General features: G+C 45.7%; 1 protein-coding gene across 1 annotated transcript; it reads right to left on the bottom strand.

The window, feature by feature from the left end:
• Window positions 1-203: 203 nt before the first annotated feature.
• On the bottom strand, window positions 204-14,073 carry nme4 (NME/NM23 nucleoside diphosphate kinase 4). Its single transcript, XM_080524350.1, has 5 exons — window positions 13,771-14,073; window positions 12,603-12,724; window positions 6,478-6,579; window positions 4,877-4,989; window positions 204-666 (listed from the first exon to the last, which is right to left on the bottom strand). The coding sequence occupies exons 1-5, from the start codon at window positions 13,916-13,918 to the stop codon at window positions 549-551; spliced, it is 603 nt and encodes a 200-aa protein (XP_080380476.1). The 5' UTR covers window positions 13,919-14,073; the 3' UTR covers window positions 204-548.
• Between the last annotated feature and the right edge of the window lie 9,732 nt (window positions 14,074-23,805).

The following is a 23,805-nucleotide window of genomic DNA, read 5'->3' as shown; positions in this document are numbered from 1 at the left end:
AATACTTAATAATGTGTGAATTATGTGTCGTCTGCCGTACTCTACTGGGTAAGTGATACATGGCATGTAAAAAAAATCATCTAATTATGTGTAGTTATGTGTTTTTAGCATGTTGATGTTCTATCAGCATGTTGTGATGTGCTAAACATGCAGTTAGATGTTCATACTGATGTTCCTTTTTACCTGCTAGCTACTAGCAACTGTTTTGCGTGTGTTTTGATTCAGAGCGAGATTCTCTGGTATTTTTTTTTTTTTAAATAAGCCTATCTTCCTTCCAATCTGCACTTTTTTTTAATCTGGAAAGAAACTGAAAAATTACCTTTCCCTAATTGAGAACTTTTTCACCAGACCCTGTCACATATGAGGATAACAGCAATATGATGTTGACCCACAAGATGGGGCTAAGGGGCAGACAGAGTATCACAGTGACGAGGTGGTGAGTGTGCAAACTCAACAGCAGTAGAGGATGGTGAGGTTTTTATGCAAAGTGCACTTCCTGTCCATTGCTCTACCTTGCACACTCAGTCCATTCTCTCTCTTACGTCTGGTTAGGTGCTACTGTCCTGTCCTGTTGCAGCAGTCCAAACCATCAATTCCTTTCGATTAAACCACAGCTGGATTTCCCTCTGCGCCCCCTCCACTGAATCACTGGCATGGACCACATTTCTAAAGAAAACAAGCACACAATTCTTAAGGCATTTACTCTAGGTAATAACACTTCTATACTGTATGTACACCTTACTAGTACCGGGTTGGACCCCCTTTTTTGCCTTCAGAACTGCCTTAACTCTTCGTGGCATAGATTCAACAAGGTGCTGGAAACATTCCTCAGAGATTTTGGTCCATATTGACATTATAACATCACACAGTTGCTGAAGATTTGTGCCAAGAATATATCCCCCACACCATTACACCACCACCAACACTTTCGCCCAGAGAACTGCCGCTCGCTGGATATTTTCTCTTTTTCTGACCATTCCCCCTCCCAGTAGATCAGCACTTTCTGAAATACTCAAAACAGCCCTTCTGGCACCAACACCCATGCCACGTTCAAAGTCACTTTCCCATTCTGATGCTTGGTTTGAACTTCAGATTTTGACCATGTCTACATGCCTAAATGCATTGAGTCAGCAATACATGATTGGCTGATTAGATATTTGCGTTAACGTGCAGTTGAAAAGGTGTACCTGATAAAGTGGCCAGTGAAGTGAGTGTATATGTATGTTGTTGTTGTTTTTTCTTCTTCTTTCCTGTACAGTGTCCTTAAGTTCTAGAAAGGAGCTATTAAATTACATCTTTATTTAAATAATAATAACAAAAATATTATTATTATTATTATTATTATTATTATTATTACAATAGACCTCCATGGGGTGTGATCAACCTCGGTTAGTGTATTTTTGTACAGCTCTGAGCTGCCGGTGAAGGGGATGGGGATGTGAACCGGGGGAGGCTGGTGGAGGTAGAAACTGGAGGATGGGCTCTTTGTAATGGATGGGTTAGATGAAACACCATTCCTCATTCCATTCCATGCATTACAAAGAGCCCGTCCCCCAATTTCTGCCTCTACCACCAGCCTACCCTGATGTCTTGATAACAATTAAATTTAGTAGCTTGATTGAATCCAACGATGTTATTTGATTGATGATGGCGCCTGATGTCTAGGTAATCTCTTCACATGGGCTCTCCTACCACAGCTACGCAGATGACACTCAACTCTTCCTGTCCTTCCCCCCGTCTGATGTACACGTGGCAACCCGTATCTCAGCATGTCTCGCTGACATTTCAACTTGGATGGCTGACCACCATCTCAAGCTCAATCTTAACAAGACCGAGCTCCTCTTCATCCCCGGGAAAGCCTGCCCTCTCCAAGACTTCTCCATCACAGTGGAGAACTCTACTGTAACCCCCTCCCTGACAGCCAAGAACCTTGGAGTGATCCTGGATAACCGACTATCCTGTGCGGAGAACATTGCAGCAACGGCTCGCTCCTGAAAATTCCTCCTCTACAACATCAGAAGGATACGACCATTCCTTACTAGAGAGGCAGCGCAACTCTTGACCCAGGCACTGGTCATCTCCCGCCTGGATTACTGCAATGTACTCCTGGCTGGGCTCCCCGCTTCAGCCATTAGACCTCTGCAGCTCATCCAGAATGCTGCTGCCCGGCTGGTATTCAACCTCCCCAAATACTCGCATGTCACCCCTCTCCTTCGCACCCTGCACTGGCTCCCGATAGCAGCTCGCATCAGATTCAAGACCCTGGTGCTTGCATACCAGGCAGCTAAAGGGACAGCCCCTGCCTACCTGAAGGAAATGGTAACCCCCCAAACCCCTGCCCGCTCACTCCGTTCCTCCACCTCGGCTGGCCGACTGGCCCCACCTCCTCTACACAGCAGTCGGGCTGCCCGATCACGTCTCTTCACAACACTGGCTCCCCGCTGGTGGAATGAGCTCCCCACGACTGTCAGAACGGCAGAGTCACTACCCATCTTCCGTCGTAGACTGAAGACCCATCTCTTCAGGTTACATCTTAACTGCTCCTCCTGAGACATCTTCCGACCCTCACCACTACGTCTCCTAAAGACACCCGCTTTCCCCTTTACTGTGTCCCTAAGAACTTCTACTGCCCCCCTTGTACTGTTTCTCAGTTTCTCCAGTAAAAAAAAATAAAAATAAGTAGTAGAAGGCGATAATAGGGAGAAGGTTTTTCCTTCTATCAGTGGCCCCGGGCCTGAGCTAGAGTACTCTTCCTGCAACGAATAGTGGACTGCTGATTCACATGCTTAGTATTCAAATGTATTGATTGTAAGTCGCTTTGGAATAAGGCGTCTGCTAAATGCCAAAAATGTAAATGTAAATGTCTATCCTGTCTAGATGTGGGACTAGGCTTTGATAGTGGCTCCTTCCTCTGGTATTGGTGCCCCAACAAACACATTGATGTGAATCTGTATTTGTTTTTTTTACAATAGCTTGATTTGATTGACAGCAGAGTTTGGTTTAGTCCTAAAACACTGTCAGGTCAGAGAAGTCAGGGGAACACAAAGATGACTTTTAAAAACCCCTCCTCCACTTCTACTTCCTCCTCCTCCTCCTCTTCCTCTAAGGGAAAGAACAAGCGGAGGAGTAGGATTATGGTTATTTATGACATTCAGTGGTAATATTGATAATAGTAATTCTAAGCATATTCCATACATAAGTGTTAACGGAGTGCTAAAACAGAATTCTACTAATGAAGGAATGATGTTAATATACTGTACAAAAATCACTAAAACAACACCCATGAAGGCTACCACCGGGGGGGGGGGGCTGGGGGGCAAGGCTACCGCCGGGATTTTGAGTTCAGCAGCTTGACAGCTACAGGGAAGAAGCTGTTCGTGAGCCTAGACTCCTGTACAGCCTCCCGTGGGGACAGCTGCCTGGGCCAGTGACAGGTTAGACATGTTGGTTGGTTGGGGAGGAAGGCAGGGCTGGTTGGGGAGACTGTGTTTTTGGGCTTGTAGCCCGTGATGGCCTGGATGCCCTGCCACAGGCGTCAGAGATCAGAGGTGTTCTGAAAGTGCTCCTCAATCTGCAGTTTGGGGTTGTGTTTGACCTCCCTGATGCCCCTCTTCAGGTTAGCCCTGGATGAGCTGTAGGCCTCAGGTTAGCCCTGGATGAGCTGTAGGCCTCAGGATGAGCTGTAGGCCTCAGGATGAGCTGTAGGCCTCTGCATCGACAGATCTGAAAGCGGCATCACGCGCCTCCAGCAGTAAGCGGACCTCACTGCTCACCCAAGGCTTCTGGTTGGGGAAAGTTCTTCTCTGTTTGTGGGTGGTGACATTGTTGACATATGTATTGATGTAATCCAGAATGGAAGAAGCATATGAATCAATGTCAGTGTGGGAGTCCAGGGTGGCCTGATTGACGAACATACTCCAGTCAGTGTGTTGAAACTGGTGCTGTAGTGTAGAGTCCACTCCCTCTGTCCAGACTTTGGCTGTCCTCACTGTTGGTTTTACACGTTTGATGAGTGGTGTGTACTTGAGGAGTAGGAACAACAAGAGGTGATCAGACTGTCCCAGGTGGCGGAGGGGAATGGCTTTATAAGCGTCAGCAATGTTCGTATAAACTTGATCTAGAGTGTTGTCTCCTCTAGTCGGGGCAGGAGACATGTCGGTGGTATTTTGGGAGTACAGTTCTCAGGTTGGAGTGGTTGAAATCCCCTCCAACAATAAAGGCTCCACCCGGGTGTGCAGTTTGTTGTTTGCCAATAGCAGCATGGAGTTCTTTCATTGATAGCTAGATTTTTTTTTTTTTATGTTCGGGACGTTTCTGAGCGTATTCCACTTGCTGGAGGAGTATAATCTGTGACTTGTGTGTCTGGCTCATTGGCTACCTACTTTACTGCCTATTACTACTGCCCTAGGAGCTGCATTTCTCAGTGCTGGAAGACGAACTAAGTAACGGAAGCCTTTGTGTGCAGATAGGTTTGTAACATGTCTTTTGATGATTTTTCATAGTTAACTTCCGGTCTGAGTTTTGTTTGGAGAATGAGGGAATTTGTTCGAAAATTCGGGCTGGATCATTTTCAAACTAAATAAGACTGCAATTCAACCACGCATAGTCCTTTGCTAGTTTCAAGATTCAAGACATTCGCTGGATAAAAAGATGAACATCATTGACAGATTGTTTCAGTTTGCATTGAGCAAAGGAGGGAAAGAGACGACAACACAATTTCAATTGTCACTGCAATTCCCATTGCCAGGTAATTCCCACTCGAGGGTGGCAGCTTCAAGCATTGAACATGAATGTATGATAATGCTTAAGCCTTTACAACTATGTTTTTACATCTTTCTTTTCATTTGGGTCAGTGTTGCTTCTGCTTCATGTTTACCTGCTGACATGAGTGCTGAAGTCCCCTCTGACAGTTCCTGGCTGGGCCTTGGCAGGGTTGGTGGCTCCCACCATGATCCGACATGTCTGGACAACATCAGGCCCCTCCCACACCTTAACAACGGAAGGATGAACAATACAGGGCTATGTCACAAACCCAGGAATAAATATTCCGATTTTTATTTTATTTATTTATTTATTTTTTATTAATTAAGAGTTCATCCATGCCATGGTGGTGGATATACTGAAGCCATGTCATTACTTAAAAGCACGCTGAAATGATAAGGCAACTCAAATAAACATGTAGGCAATGAAGTTCATATCATACTGTGCGAATGTACTGTATATCAAACTGTTCATTTGGCCACTCCTAATGTTCTCACTATCTCTCTGATGGATATTTTGGTTGTTTTTGCAGCCTAAGGATGGCCTGTTTCACTTGCATTGAGAGCTCCGTTGACTGCACGTTGTGCGTATACAGCAACAGCTTCCAAATGCAAATGCCACACTTGGAATCAACTCAGACCTTTTACCTGCTTAATTGATAAAGAAATAATGAAGGAAAAGCACACACTGGCCCATGAAACAGCTTTTGAGTCAATTGTCCAATTACTTTTGATCCCTTGAAAAAGAGGGAGCTACATACATAATAAACATTCTGTCTGTGTCCAAATATATATGGACCTAACTGTATATCACAAATTGAGGACAACTGGTCTCTTTTACAAGGGAGCCCTGCATACATACAATTTACAACCAAGCATCATACAAAATTGCAACATTATAAAACACAATCAAGAAAACCAACCACGTTTTTTTTCTGAGTCCTCAATCAATATTTTAAATTGAACAACCACTTGTACTTTGTGTATTGTTCCAGCAGTGAGGTGCACCCAAATAAAAGCGGCTTTACACAGTTCGGTGGAAACCTGAGGAACCTCAAAAGTTAACCAACCCTGAGAAAGATTTATTTTAGTTTTTTCAATAATGAGGTTAGGCAAGCCGGCGGTTTATGCAGTAGGGCTTAAAAGGGGACCTTTTCTATGATGAATAGACCTACGAGTAATGAAGAGATCTTGGTCCAGACAACTTTTTGCAATAAGCTATAACTATCACCTGTGATGAAGCGAAGGCCACTATGGTAGATGGCATCCAAAGGTTTAAGAGTAGCGGCTGCTGCACTTCCATAGATGACATCACCATCATCAAGCACTGGCATGAAAGTTGATTGCACAATCTATTCCTATAAAATAAGCCCACCTTAAATCTTAGCTTTTTAACTACTCTGTGGGCCGGTTTCACAGACAAGGCTTAAGCCTAATCCTAGACTAAAAAACATCTTCAATGGAGATTTTACATTGAAAGTGTGATTTAGTCCAGGACTAGGCTTAAGCCTTGTCTCTGAAACCGGCCCTGTATGTTTTGTAAATGTCAACTCTCAAATGAGAAAGCCATGCACATTGTAATAGAACCCTTTACTCGTTTTGTAATGTGAAAGGTTATCCACCTGTAAGATTTTTAACATTATGTAGGTATCTTAACGGGAAATACAAATAAGTAAGAAACTGGGCAGGTTCTCTAAGTTGGGGCAGGAGAACTCACCATGGCAACCACAGGGCCAGAGGTCATGTAACGCACCAGACCTGGGTAGAAGGTCTTCTTCCTCAGGTCCTGGTAGTGTTGGGAGAGTAACTCCTCCGGGGCCTGCACAGAAAACAACCCTCAACTCACTTTTCTGGTGTTGCTATGGAAATGACATAAGTAAAGGTCATTTCAACATAATTTCCTATTAATTAATAGTGCAAAATATACTACTATGTAAGTTAATAAATACCAGTTGAGTATACCTTTTAATAAACTCATCTAAAATGTACCAAACGAATGGACCTACATGGAAATTAATGAGTATCTGTCCCAACTCCTTATTACAAAAAACTAGTTTAGTGTAAGAATAGAGATCACTGGTGTAATTCAAGTAAAATAAGTAGCCTTGAGAACCGATGGTTCTATCGAGCCTAATGGCCTTAGGGGGCAGGAGCCTATCTCCTGTTTCCATAGCTCGAGGTGGCTTGATGTACAAGTACATTCCCTGGACATTTTGATTTTGATTTGATTTGATTTATTTGAAAGTTAAAAAGAGACACATACATAAAATCACAGTGTGACACTCAATAACTTACAAGGATAAAACACAGAAAAGTCAGAGACTTATTTCCACTGTGGTCCTCTTCCACATGACAGACCTGACAGACAAGGCATCAACATACACAGTGGCAACAATCAAGACAACAATATAAAACACAATGTGAAACATTATAAAACACTATAAAACATTATGAAGCACTTTAAACAGGGCATCCAGAAAACAAAAGCAGGCCATGGAAGGTCTCTACTGCTCCAGGTGTGCCAACAGCCACCTTTTCACTGCCACTTTAAACTGATTTAGAGGGCTAATAGATTTAAGAGAAGCTGGGAGATTATTCCATGCTACTGCTTGTCGTGTTATTCTCCTAAACATACACGTGAGTCCTTCTGTATTTAAATGGAAGTGTCTTTATTTTAACTCGCTCCGTAGCTCTACAATACCCGTCTGTTGTTGTCTCGTCGTAACCTAGGCAACCTGCCCTGATGTCACTACGGTAGCCTGTACACAATAACAATAACACCACATCTCTCTTTCTAGAATCAATGGGTAGACTGCCATTGATTCATCAGACCTTAGAGGATTATTCTGCCTCTATAACTAAAAGGTCTGATCTGAACCTGATCAAATAAACAATTCTACTAACAACCCTATATATATATATATACAAACATAAAAAAAGCATGAACACATCTCTTAAACATAACCTTTTTTTTCAACATCTTCATTCTCTTTCAGAAATGTCTCTCTCTTTTTTTTTTGTCCAACCTACTTGGTTTCACCAAAACTCTCCCAGACCTGGTTCTAGGAGTAGCTGGTGGTTCTGGGACATTCCGGTCCGTTGGTTCTGCCGAATTCTGCTTTGGGACACATCCCAGAGGTTGCTCAGTAGCACCACCGCCACTCTGCGCCGGTGAGGGCTCCATGGGGATGAGATGGCGCCGGTTTCGCCGTACTGTCCCATGAGGTCCATCCACGATGTACGACCGCGGAGTAGGGTGGTTCCTGACCACGACTCGAGTTGCATTTTGATCGGTGACCCACACTTCCTTTCCAGGAGTGAGTCTGTCGAGACTTCTTGCACGATGACGCCGGTTGTAGCTTTGTGTGTCTCTCCTCCTCTTTAACTCTTCTTTCAGGACCACCGCCTCACTGTCGGGAAGAGCAGGGACCAGTAGAGCAGGAAGCGTAGGCACCGTCGTGCGGAGTCTCCTCCTCATCAGAAGTTGAGCTGGACTGTATTCGTTATGCAACGGGGTGGCTCTGTACGCCAGCAGAGCGCGGTATGGGTCGGCTGCCTTCTTCAGGAGACCTTTTACTGTCTTGACAGCCCGTTCTGCTTCCCCATTACTTTGAGGATATTTCGGGCTGCTTGTGACATCTGTAGGACGCTGCAAATGCCGCAAAGGCCATTCCGGAGAACTGCGGCCCGTTGTCCGTCACCAGTTCCTCTGGGATGCCGTGCCGTGCATAGATCGATTTGAGGTGGTGGATGACATCAGTTGATTTTGTGGGGGTCAGCAGAGCGATCTCCACGTATCTTGATGCATAATCCACAACCAGCAGGTATGTCTTGCTCTCCAGCATGAACAGGTCTGCTCCCAATTTCTGCCATGGTCGCCCTGGGTATTGAGATGGCATCAGCGGCTCCTTTTGGTTCTGTCTCTCTTCGCTGCATGTTCGGCAGTTGAGGACTAATTCATTCAGCTGCTGGCTCAGCCCGGGCCACCATACAGACTGTCTTGCGCGCTCCCTGCACTTTACCACCCCCTGGTGGCCTTCATGCAGCCTGGCAAGCACCTAATTTCTCATTGTTGAAGGGATGACGAGCCTGCTTCCCCTCAGCAAAAGTCCATCCTCTACTGTGAGTAGCGCCTGTTCCGCCCAGTACAGCCTAAGAGCCGGTTCACTGTTGTTGTGTGCTGGCCATCCCTCTGCACTCAGCTGCATCACCCGTGTGCACACACTGTCCCCCTTCAGCTGCTCTCTCAGCTCGTCCAGATAGGCGGTGCTCGCTGGCAGGTTCTCCATTATCATGTCCACGTAGATGTTAGTATTCTCGAATAACTCCTCATCCGGTGTCTCTCTCCTCTTCACAGGAGCACGTGAGAGTGTATCGGCAGTCCACAGGCACTTTCCTGGCACATGAGCAATGGAGTAGGAATAGCGCATCAGGCGCATCCGGAAGCGCAGAATCCGTGGAGGGAGAGTGTCCAGCGGCTGAGACCCCAGGAGACTCAGGAGAGGCTTGTGGTCTGTCTCTAGCTGGAAGTGTCTGCCGATGAGAAAGTTGCGAAACCGCTCGCAAGCCCAGGTCAGGCCTAAGGCCTCCTTCTCAACCTGTGCGTATCTCTGCTCAGTTTGGGTGAGAGACCGCGACACGTAGGCTACAGGTCTCCACACTCCATCCCATTTTTGGAGAAGCACACTCCCTAAGCCGTAAGACTTTGCACTCCCTGTTGGAGTCGTACATGGCCAACACTGGTGGGGATATTAGTGCATCCTTCAAATCTTGAAAGGCCCTGGCCTGCTCGAAGCCCCACAGCCAGCAGTTCTTCTTTGACAGAAGGTCTCGCAGAGGCTTGTCTCTCTCCACCAGCTGTGGGATAAACTTCCCCAGCTGGTTTACCATGCCGAGAAAGCTTCTCAGCTCACTCACATTCGTCGGCTCCTCCATCCTCCTCACAGCCTCTGTCTTACTTGGGTCGGGGCTAATGCCACTGGTGAAGATTATATGGCCTAGAAAGGTCACCTCTTCTTTCGACAGGTCGCACTTATCGATGTTCAGGGTGATTCCGGCCTTCTCGATCCTCCCCAGCACGACGTGCAGAAGAGCATCATGCTCCTCTTGTGTTCGGCCCCACACCAGCACATCGTCCATGTGGCAGACGACACCCTACAGCCCTTCCGTGACCTCCGTCACCATTCTGTTTTGGAAGTGTTCGGGGGCGGAGGCGATGCCGAAAGGTAGACGATTGAAGTAATATCGGCCAAAGGGCGTGATGAAGGTGGTGTACTTTGATGAATCTTCAGTCAGAGGTATTTGCCAAAATCCCATATTTGCGTCCAACTTGCTGAATATTCTGGTTCCAGCCAGCATTCCCAGTGTTTCCTCCACTGTTGGGTGTACTTTTCCCGGCACACTGACTCATTGAGGTTCGTGAGATCAACACAGATGCGAACAGCACCTGTCTTCTTGGGAACCACCACGATGCCGGCACACCAGTCAGTTGGCTCCTCGATTCGGCTGATCACTCCAAGGCTTTCCATGCGGGACAGTTCTTGCTTGACCTTGTCCATCAGTGGCGACGCCCACAACATCTAGTGGACTCCTCCCAGGTCCCATCAGTGGCTTAGTTGACTTCCGGAGGGTAGGTGGATCCTTGTCTCTGTAGATCTCTTGAAAAACAGTGTGAGGCATCACTGTAACATCAGCACCGGTGTCTATTTTGAATGGCACACGTCTGTCATCGATGTTTATGTTGACCATCCATGGCTCACCATCAGCTGTGATGCTGCCTAAGAACATACAGTCCTCATCCTCTTCACAGGAGCAGGAATAGTCCTCTTCAACCTCATGTACAGATTTGGATGACTTACACACACGCTTGTAATGCCCCTTCTTCCCACATGAATGACATTTCACCTCATTAGCGCTGTGAATGGGGCAGAGAGCTGCCGCATTTATGACACTGGACATTTTTCCCCTTTGAGTATTGGGCACTGTGTGGCTTGGCTGGGTAGCTGTTAGCCTGTTGAGGTTTGTTTTTAGCATATGTCTTGCTACTGCTCTTAAACACTGTCTACAGATTTAGCATCACTTGCCTCTGTCCTGGTGTCCCCTCGCAGAGAAGATTGCTGTCTTTTCACCTCTTCACTCTGCCTCGCCATGTTTATTGCCTTTTCCAGGGTCAAGTCCGGGTCCAGCTGCATGCGTTCGGACAGCCGCTTATCCATCAGTCCAACGACAAGCCTGTCACGAATCAGCTCGTCATGTAGTACTCCATATGTACAATGCTCCGCCAGCGCATATAGTGCCGTCACAAATGAGTCCACCGTCTCGCATTCTCCCTGCTTGCGCATGTTAAATTTGGCAAGCTCGTAGATAACGTTTTTCTTGACTACGAAGAAACCCTGTAATCCATCTCGCACCCCTTGGTAAGTACATCTTAGAGCATCAGTCAGATTTAGTCCACGTAAAATATCATCCGCCTCATCTCCCATACAATATATTAGTGTGTTGACTTGATTCTCTTCAGTGCTAACATTCAGGTTACTTGCCAGACGAAATCTTTCAAACCTGCGTATCCATTTGGCCCACTCTTGCGGCTTTGAAAAGTCGAAGGACTCCGGAGGCTGGATGCTGAACGTAGCACTTGAAACTGGCGCCGCTCTCTGGGCTGCAGCTGCTCCCGCGTTAGCATTATCAACCATCCTTTTCTTCTCCCTTCTCACCGTCACGAGCTCAAATGACACTTGTCGGCCGACCTAACTCTTAACACTCACTTAAAGGACTTCTGACACCATGTCGTGTTATTCTCCTAAACATACACGTGAGTCCTTCTGTATTTAAATGTAAGTGTCTTTATTTTAACTCGCTCCGTAGCTCTACAATACCCGTCTGTTGTTGTCTTGTCGTAACCTAGGCAACCTGCCCTGATGTCACTACGGTGGCCTGTACACAATAACAATAACACCACACTGCTCAAGAGAAAGCAAAGGTATTTTTCCCTACCAATGTCCTAAAACCCACGGTGCTCACATTTTGAACACTGGCCCTGGTCCTATGGTTATGGGTGTCCAAAGTCCGTTTAAAATAACGTCGAAAATAATTGGGTGCAGAGTCATGGTAAATGCCATGGACCAGTCTGAGTTTTAGCATGGCCACTCTGTCCTCCACCTTGAGCCATCCAAGGGTTTTAAAGTGTTGGGCCGTCAGGTCAGTGTGAGAGGGGAGCTTCAGAACAACTCTAATACGTTTATTTTGGGCAGCTTGTAATCTATTACATATTTTTTAATATATATTACTGTACCAACTTGTACATGCATAATCCAAATGACTTTGTACTAGACATGGCTAGACGTGACCCCCCCCCAGTCCAACCCTCAATGCTGAGTGGGAGGCATCGGGTACCTTTTCTTCATGACTCGGCCGCAAGGCCCCTGTTACTGCTCCTGGCTGGCTGTAATTCAAGTACCAAGGTCTACATTCTAATTCAATTCCAATAAGCCTATTAATCAATGATACATGGAGAGGGGTTAATGTCCATCAACTCAGTGGAGATGTTAGAATGTTTAGCTAGTGAGATAGCTGTGGTTAACCTCGAGGCAAACGATAAACATACATTAATGAAATTTACAATCACAGCAAATGGAGCAAAACTGTTTTGTTTTGTTTTATCTGTTAGTAAACTGAATCTACCCTCTATAACATTCTGCTGCTTGAAAATTCAATTCCAATTCATGATGAATTCCTGAATGATCTAATTGAATTTGTATTTCAATTCATCCCTACAATGTTATATTAGCCACTTGACCCAATTGGGGCAGATTTCTTCTTTGTGCCTTACAAGCACTCTCTCACCTGTAGCATCTTCAGGCCCACCAGTTTGAAGCCTCTCTGCTCAAAACGCTGCATGATTATCCCCACTAGGCGGCGCTGGACTCCATCTGGTTTCACAGCAATCAGAGTCCGTTCCCCTATCTCTATTATGCATACATAGACCCATCATCAATCACACAACCATGGAATAAATAAATAAATAAATAAATCTCTCTCTCTCTCTCTCACTCAAACACACACTTCAGCACTGATATACCATACACAACCTACATACAGTACAAGCGTGAGAAATTAAACACATGTGACCACATGATGGTAGACTACTTAATCTAAACAAGTCATAAAAACACGGAGCAGATTGGTTTCATTTTGCGCAAATGAATTCCAATCAGAATTTTCATACGCAGAATTTCATAGCCATCGGCCCGGCCAGCAAGTCACACAACTATTTTGGAGATGTCATATGTTCATTTGATTTTACCATGCATCCAATTTATACATCATTTATCCTGTTAGTTAAAAAAAACCGCTATCGAATGCTGACAGTAAAATAATATCACAGTTTAGGCCTAATGCATCAAACTGGCCATATGGAGTGGCCAGATGATATTTTAATTTGGGGAACATGGTCTGAGTTAATATATGGACTGACGACTCACTAAACATAACTCATTAAAGAGCACGTGAAGGCTCGTGTGCGTAAAAATGCACCCACGGTAGGAGCGCCTAGAGGACAGACTGAGATGAGCGTCTTTAAGACTTGGATTCCGTACAATTAATCAACTCTCGTTTAAGTAGTCTAATAATAACTCATTCAAATGCGTCTGTTGGATTAAATAATTAAAGCAAAAGTGAAGTCCTAGTATAGTATGTCTCCAGCGGCGCTATGACCCAGACATGATCGCGTTTGGTCTGAGCGATGTTTGCCAAATCAGATTATTGGCGGTTATTGTGAATTAAATCAAACGGTGATCTGATACCCGCTGAACAAATAGTGTAAGCCAATGCGACCTTTGGCCACATACGGTTTATCTTATGGGGGCAACGAACACAACAATATTATTGATTCTCCACAATAGGCTACTTCTCTATAGGCACCGAGAAACCTAAGGTGTGCAAACACCTCTAATAAACGCAAAGACCTAGGCTATACAATTAACAATTTAGGAACATTTAAGAATGTAAATACCTGATGTGGTATTGTGTCCAACACCTCGATACCCAAGCCGCAGGGTAAACGCGAACTGTGGTATAGGAGTTTTCCTTGTCGGCTGAAATGCATATTTTTGACCCCGTAGGAAAAAGTTCTGAAACACACACCGTTGATAGAGTACCATGATTTCAACGCCCCAAAATGGTGAGGGCAAGTCGATTTTTTGGAAATGAGATAAATCAGTCGGTAGTATAGCATTAATAGAGTCAAATCTTCAACACCAATCACGAGTCCCACCCCCGCGTGTAGCGCAATTTTAGGAAACAAACATGATTAACTCCAAATATGCCGGCGAGTATAGGACACAGTTCCATGATCACCTCTTTTTAGATTCTCATGTTAGCGCTACATTATAAAATGTATTGCCAACCTATATACAAAATCACCTCGGCCCTCACCCTTCACTGTTTTAGGACTGAATCACGCAATATAGCCACTGTTGGACGTAATTACATTTATATCTAATATGCATGGTTTGAAAATAGCACTGGACTGCGGATAAGATCGTTTTAAAGAGTTGGGTCTCAAAACGATGTAGTCAGGGAATAATTCAGCAGTTAGTAAAGTATTATTATTATTATTATTATTATTATTATTATGTATAACCATACACCACCATTATTCTCATCTCTTCTGGTTTCATTTCCCTAATGAAATAACTGGACAGGTGAAAGCAAGATCAGATCAGAGGAGATGAGGGAAAGTCAAATGACTAACTATTAATACTGTAATTGTGAGCAAAACATGTATAAGGAAGACCAACAGGCAGAATTCATGAGGTTAATAATTGTCCTTGAGTCCCGTTCCCACCCCTTTTGAAAGCTAAACAAATACACAACAGCATACACCTCATCAGACTTGCAGGGTCATGTACCTGAAAGAGAATCCAGAATGTTCTTTCTTATCTAGCTGGTCATTAAGATGACAGCAAAAACAACAATAATTTAAAAAAAAATGGTTCTTGAAAATATTATTTATAAATTCTTAACACAAATAACCAAACAAATAAGGTTATTTTGCTCCATTGTTTGGAAATTACATCTTATAAAATAAACATAACAATTATTATAAACAACAATGTAAAGCTTCAAAATGTCATGGATTGCCAGTCCCTGCACCCATAGCACCAGTTATGAATTTGAGTGAAACATCCTGTTAGATTTAGGAACCTATCCTATCAGGATATCGGTTCCAAAATCTTTATTGGAATCCTATTAGATTTTGATCATATAGGATATAGGTTTTAAAATCTTTATTGGAATCCTATTAGATTTTGATCATATAAGATATAGGTTTTAAAATCTTTATTGGAATCCTAATCCTCTAGATTTATCAGCCATTTAAGGGTGGAGAGTGGACATTCAAATACATGTGTAACGATGGTCAAACAGCCAAACTTCTTTCATTCAATTCTTTTATTTGACCTGCAGAGAAGACATATAAAACACAATTCTTCTCTGTTCTGCAACTCTTGTGAATCCATGAAGATGGCGGCCATGTTCTAGTACCACCGTCTATGTATATTTCACGTCAGGATAATTTGTTTACAGAACGAACACAAATTTCCCTCAAACATTACAAATAACAATTACAAACAACATGTGGAGCGACATACCTGCAGAGAAGACATATAAAACACAATTCTTCTCTGTTCTGCAACTCTTGTGAATCTGCGCGTTCAAAATAACATACAATAAATGTTCTGTTTCACATCATCACAATACATGTAAAAACAAACAGCACAGTACTACACCAACATTTTCACCCTACATTACAAGATTCTCCATACAAACAACAAAACACGAGGAGCATTTTACATAGCGCACATACCCATGAAGATGGCGGCCATGTTCTAGTACCACCGTAAGTACGGCAACAAGAGAAGGACAAAAGAACGCGCAGACCTGCAGTACACCCAAACTCCAATGGGGGGCTCCAACAACAACCAGGGCTGCTCAAGCACGGCGAAACTCATCTACATTCACCACAACTAAACATACATTCCCAACTCTGTTACACCCACCTCCCCTGAATTTCGCCAACCTTGAGCAGCAACTATACATTTAAATACTACTTTTTACTTTTTACACTATTACATAGGGCCGCCAAAGGACAGGACAGCCAACTTGAAAAGTATCCTATAAGGATGAAGTGGAAAGAGAGGTAAACTACCTCTCCAACCAACTACTGGCGGTAGGATGCGTTCTACACCCCACAAGACCCTATTTTTTTTTTTCCTGTGTATTACTAGCCTTCAAGAGGCCACAACCTCTTATGAAACAATCAGAATACCGAACAAACCTATATGTCATAGGATGTCAGTGTGCACAGTGTATACATGCACTGAACTGAGCTTCGGCTTATCTAACTGTGGAAAGCCTGGAACACTGACCTACAAACAGCTCGAATGTTTGACTTAGTGTCTTGGATAATGTCTTGTCCTGACATAGTATAAATCAATCTGTCAACTGGTTTGATAAGGCGACCAAACTTGGACTTGACCTGTGTGACTGTACTAGGATGTTCACACTGTGTAACAGAAGCTAGAGTGTCAGTACGCTGTGTGTCACTAGCATCATCTGTCTGATTTGTGTTACCAGAAACATCAGTACAATCATCAGCGCTAACCACAAATCTAGAATCAGAGTTAATGGACTGATCTACCATTTGCTCCTCAGCCATCTGCTCGGGGACCCTCTGAGGGGCAAACGAGACTGAAGACACTACAGTGTTAGTAGCCTCTGTCCGTGAGTGGTCAGGGAATGGTAACTGGGTGACCCACTCTAGGGTTCTTCCCTTGGGATCCTTGGGCTCTGGAACAGTCAAGGGAACATCCCTCTCCCGAACAGCTCTTCCCCCATACTCCATGTCTTCAACCTCCCCTCCCTCACTCCCAGGACAGGAATCCACTCTCTCCGACTCGAACGCGGTTCCTCTACTCACTTCCCCAGGCAAGGAATCCTGTTCCACTTCCGACACGGACATGTCACTTGGCTCATTTGATGTATGAACAGCAGACAGGGATGAAACTGGGTCAGAGATCACACTCGTATCATACACCGGCAGAAAGTTCACCAACAACAATAGATTACGGTGGACTACCTTCTCTCGTCCAGTGACAGTGTCTTGTATCCTGTATGTGTGAGTCTCAGAGTTCCTATCCACCACAGTGTATACAGTAGACTCCCAACGGTCAGCCACCTTTCTCTTTCCTCTCTCTCTCTTGTTCGCCAACAGCACACGGTCTCCGACATCAATGGTGGGCCCTTTCACTCGTCTGTTGTAGAGCTCTGTGTGACGGTGCTGTTCTTTTATGACATGTTCCTGGGCTATGACCATAGCTTCTCTCAGATCCTTCGTGAGAGACATCACATACTTGTCGTAGCTGACCACAGCTGGATCATTCAGGACTGTCCGGAAGAGTATATCGACAGGGAGACGAGGAGTACGCCCGAACATCAGATAGAAAGGTGCATAGCCAGTTGACTCATGCGCTGTGCTATTGTACATGAACGTCAGAGTTTGCAAACGCTCGGCCAGTTGATTTTTGCCTCTGGTTCAAGCGCTCGGATCATGTTACCGAGAGTTCTATTGAAACGTTCCACACTACCGTTACCCATCGGGTGATACGGGGTTGTGTGCGACTTTCTGACACCGGAGACTCTGAGCAGCTCACTCACTAGTTGACTCTCGAAGCTAGCTCCCTGGTCGCTATGGATACGTTCTGGGAACCCAAAGACGCAGAAGAACTTGTCCCATAGAACTCTCGCCACCTGTTTGGCTGACTGATCTTTGCAGGGGAATGCCTGGGCCATTCTTGTAAAATGGTCAGTAACAACTAACACATCAACTGACTTGTTCCTTGAGTCCTCCGCTGACCAGAAATCAATGCAAACCAGCTGAAGTGGCCTGGTTGATGTGATACTCTGCAAAGGCGCCCTCGCAGCAGGTTCAACAGTCTTACTGACAATACACCGCTGGCAGTTACGGACGTAGTCTCTTACGTCTCTGTCGAGCCAGAGCCAGAAGAACCTCTGTCTGGCCAAGCCAAGACTCCTGAACTGACCTTGATGGCCGGCATGGTCATGAACACCTCTCAGAACTTCAACTTTCTTAGACTCAGGAACCACATACTGGCGGCGTTTTGACTTCACGACTTGATCCCTCGAGACTCTGTAGAGTATCCCATTGCTCACAACAAGTTTCTCCCAGTGCTTCAGGTACCTCATGACTGTGACTGATTCCTTATCTCTCTCTCTCCTGGAGGGTCTCCGATGTCTCTCCACATAGTACAAGACTCGAGAGAGAGTTCTGTCTCTGAGCTGTTCATCCCGGAGTTCCTTCTCACTGTAAGCAGGAAGTGAGTCCTGACCACCTGGGACTAACTGAGGCAAATGGTGCAAGACTGCTACAGCACGCGTTCTTGCTCCGACCTCCCACAGATCGTCATACGACTGTAGAACAACAGACACTTCATCCATCTCCATAGACTGAGCGTGGACATGCAGAGGTGATGGGACACTTTGAGCGTAACTCTCTGCCTGGCGTGGAGTGTCACCACTATCATTGGACGACCGGAAGGCGTCCTGTACAGAAGCACTCGACACATCCTGGACTTCGGAGAGGAGATTCTTGTAGGGCTCTTCAAGTAATCTGTGACTGACTCTCTGCTTGACGAAAGGCACACGACTCAAGGCATCAGCGACAACATTCTGTGGGCCTGGCACGTACTTGATGTCGAAGTTATAGCTCGCTAACTTAGCCACCCATCGTTGCTCGCAGCAGTCCAGCTTGGGCTTCGTCATGATATGAGTCAATGGATTATTGTCCGTCCAAACAGTGAAATCATGCCCCTTCAACCAATGGCTAAACTTGTCACAGACACTCCACTTCAAGGCTAGGAATTCCAACCGATGGGCTGGGTAGTTTCTCTGAGACTGAGAGAGGGACTTGCTGGCGAATGCGATTGGCCTCGCTCGGTCTTCACCCTCTTGGATCTGCGACAGGACAGCACCGATGCCATCAAGGGACGCGTCCGTTGACAGCATGAAGGGACGGCTGAAATCAGGGTGAGCCAGGACAGCCGTCTCAACCAGCGCCGTTTTCAGCTTCTGGAAAGCCTGCTCCGTTTCGGGGGTCCAGTCAGTAACCTTCAACTTCCTGCTTTGTGACCTTTGTTTGGACTGTTTCACCTTCCCTTTTCTCTTCTGGCCCGTCAACAGAGAGAAGAGAGGCTTTGCAATAGCGGAGAAGCTAGGCACAAAGTGCTGGTAATAATTGATCATCCCCAAGAAAGATCTGATTCGTTTCTGTGAGGGGGTTACACCGTCCGCTTCCATCAGGTCAGCACTTGTCATCTTTGCGATGCTCTCAACTTTGCTGGGATCAGTCAACACACCGTTGTCATTAATTATGTGGCCGAGGAATTTGACGGATTTCCGGAGAAAAAAACACTTCTTGGGGGCCAATTTCAGGTTATGACCACGCAGTCTACTGAACACCATCTCCAAGCGTTCCAGAGCTGTCCTCTCATCAGGGGCGTACACCAATAAATCATCCAGATAAACCAGTAAGCTCAGATAGTTCTGGTCTCCGAAAATGCTAGTCATCATACGCATGAAGCTCCCAGGACTATTACAGAGGCCCTGCGGGAGGCGATTATACTCATACAAGCCCATAGGTGTTGTAAAGGCAGAGTACTTTCTGTCATCCTCGTGTAGTGGCATGTTATAAAACCCTGAGGTTAGATCCATAGTACTAAACAAGGAGTTACCTCCAAGTGCAGCTAAGCAGTCGGCCTGGTGAGGGAGAGGGTGAGCATCCTTCAGGGTCCTCTTGTTCAGCCAGCGAAAGTCTGTACAGATACGGAGATCTCCGTTCTTTTTCCATACAAGAACCAACGGAGATGCATATTCACTGGTTGACTTCCTGATTATATCTTTCTCCTCCATCTCACTCAGTACTTGGCGCAACTTCTGATACTGACTGGGGGGCACTCGTCTGAATGGGAGCCGGAATGGCCTGTGATCTGAGAGGTGAATGCGATGTATGAAGCCCTTTGCCTCTCCACAATCCAGGTGATGGCGTGAGAAGATGTCCTTGTAGCGCACAACCAGGTCAGCCATCTTGCTTCTACACTGTTCAGACACGTCACAGGAGTGTATGTCGAGCCCACTCAATCCCATGTACTTCAGTTCCTCATCAACAGTGCGGGCCGCATTTTCACTGGACGGGGTTACTTGACAGCAACTGAGTAGTGGGACCTCAGCAGGTCCGGTCTCATCCATGTCCTCGAGCGCAATGCAGGAGAAGACGTCGGCCAATTTAGCATTGCGTCTTACCAAGACGGGCCTGTCGGACGAGTTGATCAGCTTCAATGGAACCCATCCGTCTCCCCACAAAGGAGTAACAACTCTGGCCACCAGAACCCCTCTTGGAGCTGAGCGACACGATGTGGGCTCTGTCATCACAGCGCTACCAGGAGACACAATAGTGGACTTGGGTAGCTTGCCCCACATCAGGTACTCCCGACCAGGCTCAAGACACACGGCTGAGTTGCACCTGACTGTGCCTATCTTGTCAGGTATGACGTCACCTCGCCAACGGTTCAGACCAGCGAGCATCGAGAGAAACTGTTCAGATTCTGGATCGCCAGCAGGACAGGGCGTAGACACAGCCTTCCAGTAGCCATCACATTGCTTATACTGCCGGAGGATATATTTAATAACATTGGTGCCTAGTATCAACTCATCATGCTGGCCTTCAACTACCAGAGTGGGAACCATAATCCTACAGCCATACACCTCCATTTCCACGTTGAAAGCTGACTCAGGCTTGACACGGCGACCACCACAGCCAACAAGCACCACATTTGAACTGAACTGGTTATGCTCTGTAGCAACTCCAACCTCTCTAAGCTTTCCCTCTGCCGTCTTACTCATTGTACAAGCCATAGACCCACTGTCTAGCATAGCATTTAGAGTCACTGTATTACCAACTGTCACAGGTGTGTAGAAAAGGCTGTCACTACCACTAATTGTATGCGTATTCTGATAAACAATATCTTCAGAGTTATCACTTGAGCTTTTGAGAGCTATATACACTGTCTCAGCACTAGATTCGTCCTCACAATGGGAGTTTACTTGGCGACCTATACTTTCTCCCTCTGAATACAGGCCACCTAGTTTCCCTGAGGCTGAGGTGCTCGGGACGACCTGGTGGGACACTCAACTTTTGTGTGACCTGGGGCTAAACAGACAAAGCACAGCCTCTCTGACATGCAGTGTGAGATGGTAGTGTGTCTACTGTCATCACAGACTCGGCAGGCCTTCTCACGGGCGCCACCCTGGTATCTTCCGCCACGAGGAGCACTGTCACGCTGCTGCACTTTCCCCATCATCTGCTCCAGCCTCTCCATAATGCGAGCAAGAATCCTGTCTTCAGATTGCTGAGTGTTCTGGGCCACAGCAGTCGCGGAGGAGGGGCACGGAAGCTGGCCTAAAGCATGGTCCTGGGAAGGAATGAGGGTAGAAGGCAGACACTGTGTGTGGTACACTGGACTATGGGCAGGAGCAGGGGGGTACTGGGTGGAACACTGCTCAGACACAGACTGAATCGAAGGCTCTGGATGAGACTGCACAGTGTGGAGGGCGGTGGCATGGCTCTTCAATGGCACAGAACTACCGGTCCTGCCAGAGGCTCTCAGCTCTCTCTGGTAATTATCAATCTTCAACTGTATGTCTCGTGAGCTCCACTCCTCAATAGCCTTGCATTCCAGAATACGGGATAGTCCAGAGTCCGGGCAATGCCTGACAAACATCCGTGCTACCTCTTCACCTATGTTCTCCATCCTCCTACCTTGTCTGCGAAGGCCCTCACCAGCTACATCAGCTGCTTTGTTGATCCTCAACCAGTAGTCTACAGGGTTCTCATTGGGTCTGGGTAGAGTGGCATAGAAATCTGACAACGGGAGGCATGATGACACATCACTGAAGTACTTGAGAAGGATATCATAGATGAGATCAGGGTTCTGCTTCACATCAAGTGTCTGATCGCTACGCAAACCAACCCTCACGACATCCTTTGCCTTACCCATCAGCCTTGCCAGTATCTCCTCAGCCTGTTCATGCATTGGACATTTCTGCTTTCTCAGATAAGCTTTAGACATGTCAATCCAGTCCTGGACTGAACACTTATCAGAACTATCACCTCGGAACATTGGTGGTTCCCTGTCTGATTTTACATTCACAGTAACGCGCGGAACCTCCTGTCTAACAACATTAGGATCAGTTACAGGATCTGGAGGCGATGTGCAGTTGAGGTGTGCACTGCTCATACTACTTGAGTGAACTACACCAGCTGAAATTAACTTGGTTACAATGGACTCGCCAATCTGAGCACCTAGCTGACCCATCATGTCTGAAAGGTGATGAAGAGCTTCAGTGTCATTAACACTGGGTGTGGATGTGGGAGGAGCCTCCCCTGTAAACTGTCCGACAGCAGCACAACCTGGGTCCTGACCTGACCCTGTGCCTCTACCACTGTCAATAAACAACTGGGAACACCCCACCTCCCTACTATTGACAGCACTGTCAATGTCAATGTCACTGTCACTGTCAATGTCTATGACAGCACTGTCTGCTCTGCTCTGACATGCCCCCCATGCACCCCTCCCCATAGGCAACACTGGACTGGCAAAAATCTCATCATTAAAACCTGGCCTCTGAGCCATAGTGGTACAGACTTGCGTTGTGTAATATTACTGAATGAAAAAAATAATAATAATAATAATGTTTAAAAAAAATATAAAGTTACAGCAGGACATAAAAACCAAAACAATCAAAGCACTTTTTAAACTGATATAATCACAGACCTCAGACTGAATGACCATTTACTATAATACTCTGACCACACTTGATCTATCACACTAAGACCTGGCATCCACGCAGCATCCACGGAGATCGGCGTTCAGCTGATCTTGAGATCGACGTGTCACGGCACCAGTGTAACGATGGTCAAACAGCCAAACTTCTTTCATTCAATTCTTTTATTTGACCTGCAGAGAAGACATATAAAACACAATTCTTCTCTGTTCTGCAACTCTTGTGAATCCATGAAGATGGCGGCCATGTTCTAGTACCACCGTCTATGTATATTTCACGTCAGGATAATTTGTTTACAGAACGAACACAAATTTCCCTCAAACATTACAAATAACAATTACAAACAACATGTGGAGCGACATACCTGCAGAGAAGACATATAAAACACAATTCTTCTCTGTTCTGCAACTCTTGTGAATCTGCGCGTTCAAAATAACATACAATAAATGTTCTGTTTCACATCATCACAATACATGTAAAAACAAACAGCACAGTACTACACCAACATTTTCACCCTACATTACAAGATTCTCCATACAAACAACAAAACACGAGGAGCATTTTACATAGCGCACATACCCATGAAGATGGCGGCCATGTTCTAGTACCACCGTAAGTACGGCAACAAGAGAAGGACAAAAGAACGCGCAGACCTGCAGTACACCCAAACTCCAATGGGGGGCTCCAACAACAACCAGGGCTGCTCAAGCACGGCGAAACTCATCTACATTCACCACAACTAAACATACATTCCCAACTCTGTTACACATGCAAACTAGGCCAATAACATCATAATCAACCAATGAACTACCCCCCCTGGCTGCCTCCCTTGCCACTCTGTGACACTCTGTCCCTCTAAATGCCCAAGGATTCATAGTATTGGTGATTTGTCCAATAGAAACCCATACAATTCTCACAAAGAGAACAGAACTGTTCAGAAATGCTACCCTGGGGCCTGGGGAGACTTACAGAAATCTAAAAAGTTGAATGGCGGAGTGGAAAAAGCAGTGGATGGGACAACATCATTGTCATGATGAAGCCATTTTTGCATTTGAGCACACTTTAAGAGTGTCATAGCACAACCTGGTCTCACACGGCAGACGTCAGGATTCGACGTCTGTCGTTCGTA

Source organism: Nansenia antarctica, assembly GCF_963989245.1.
Source record: "Nansenia antarctica genome assembly, chromosome: 2".
Lineage (NCBI taxonomy): Eukaryota > Metazoa > Chordata > Actinopteri > Argentiniformes > Microstomatidae > Nansenia > Nansenia antarctica.
This window is presented reverse-complemented; position numbering and strand designations above follow the sequence as displayed.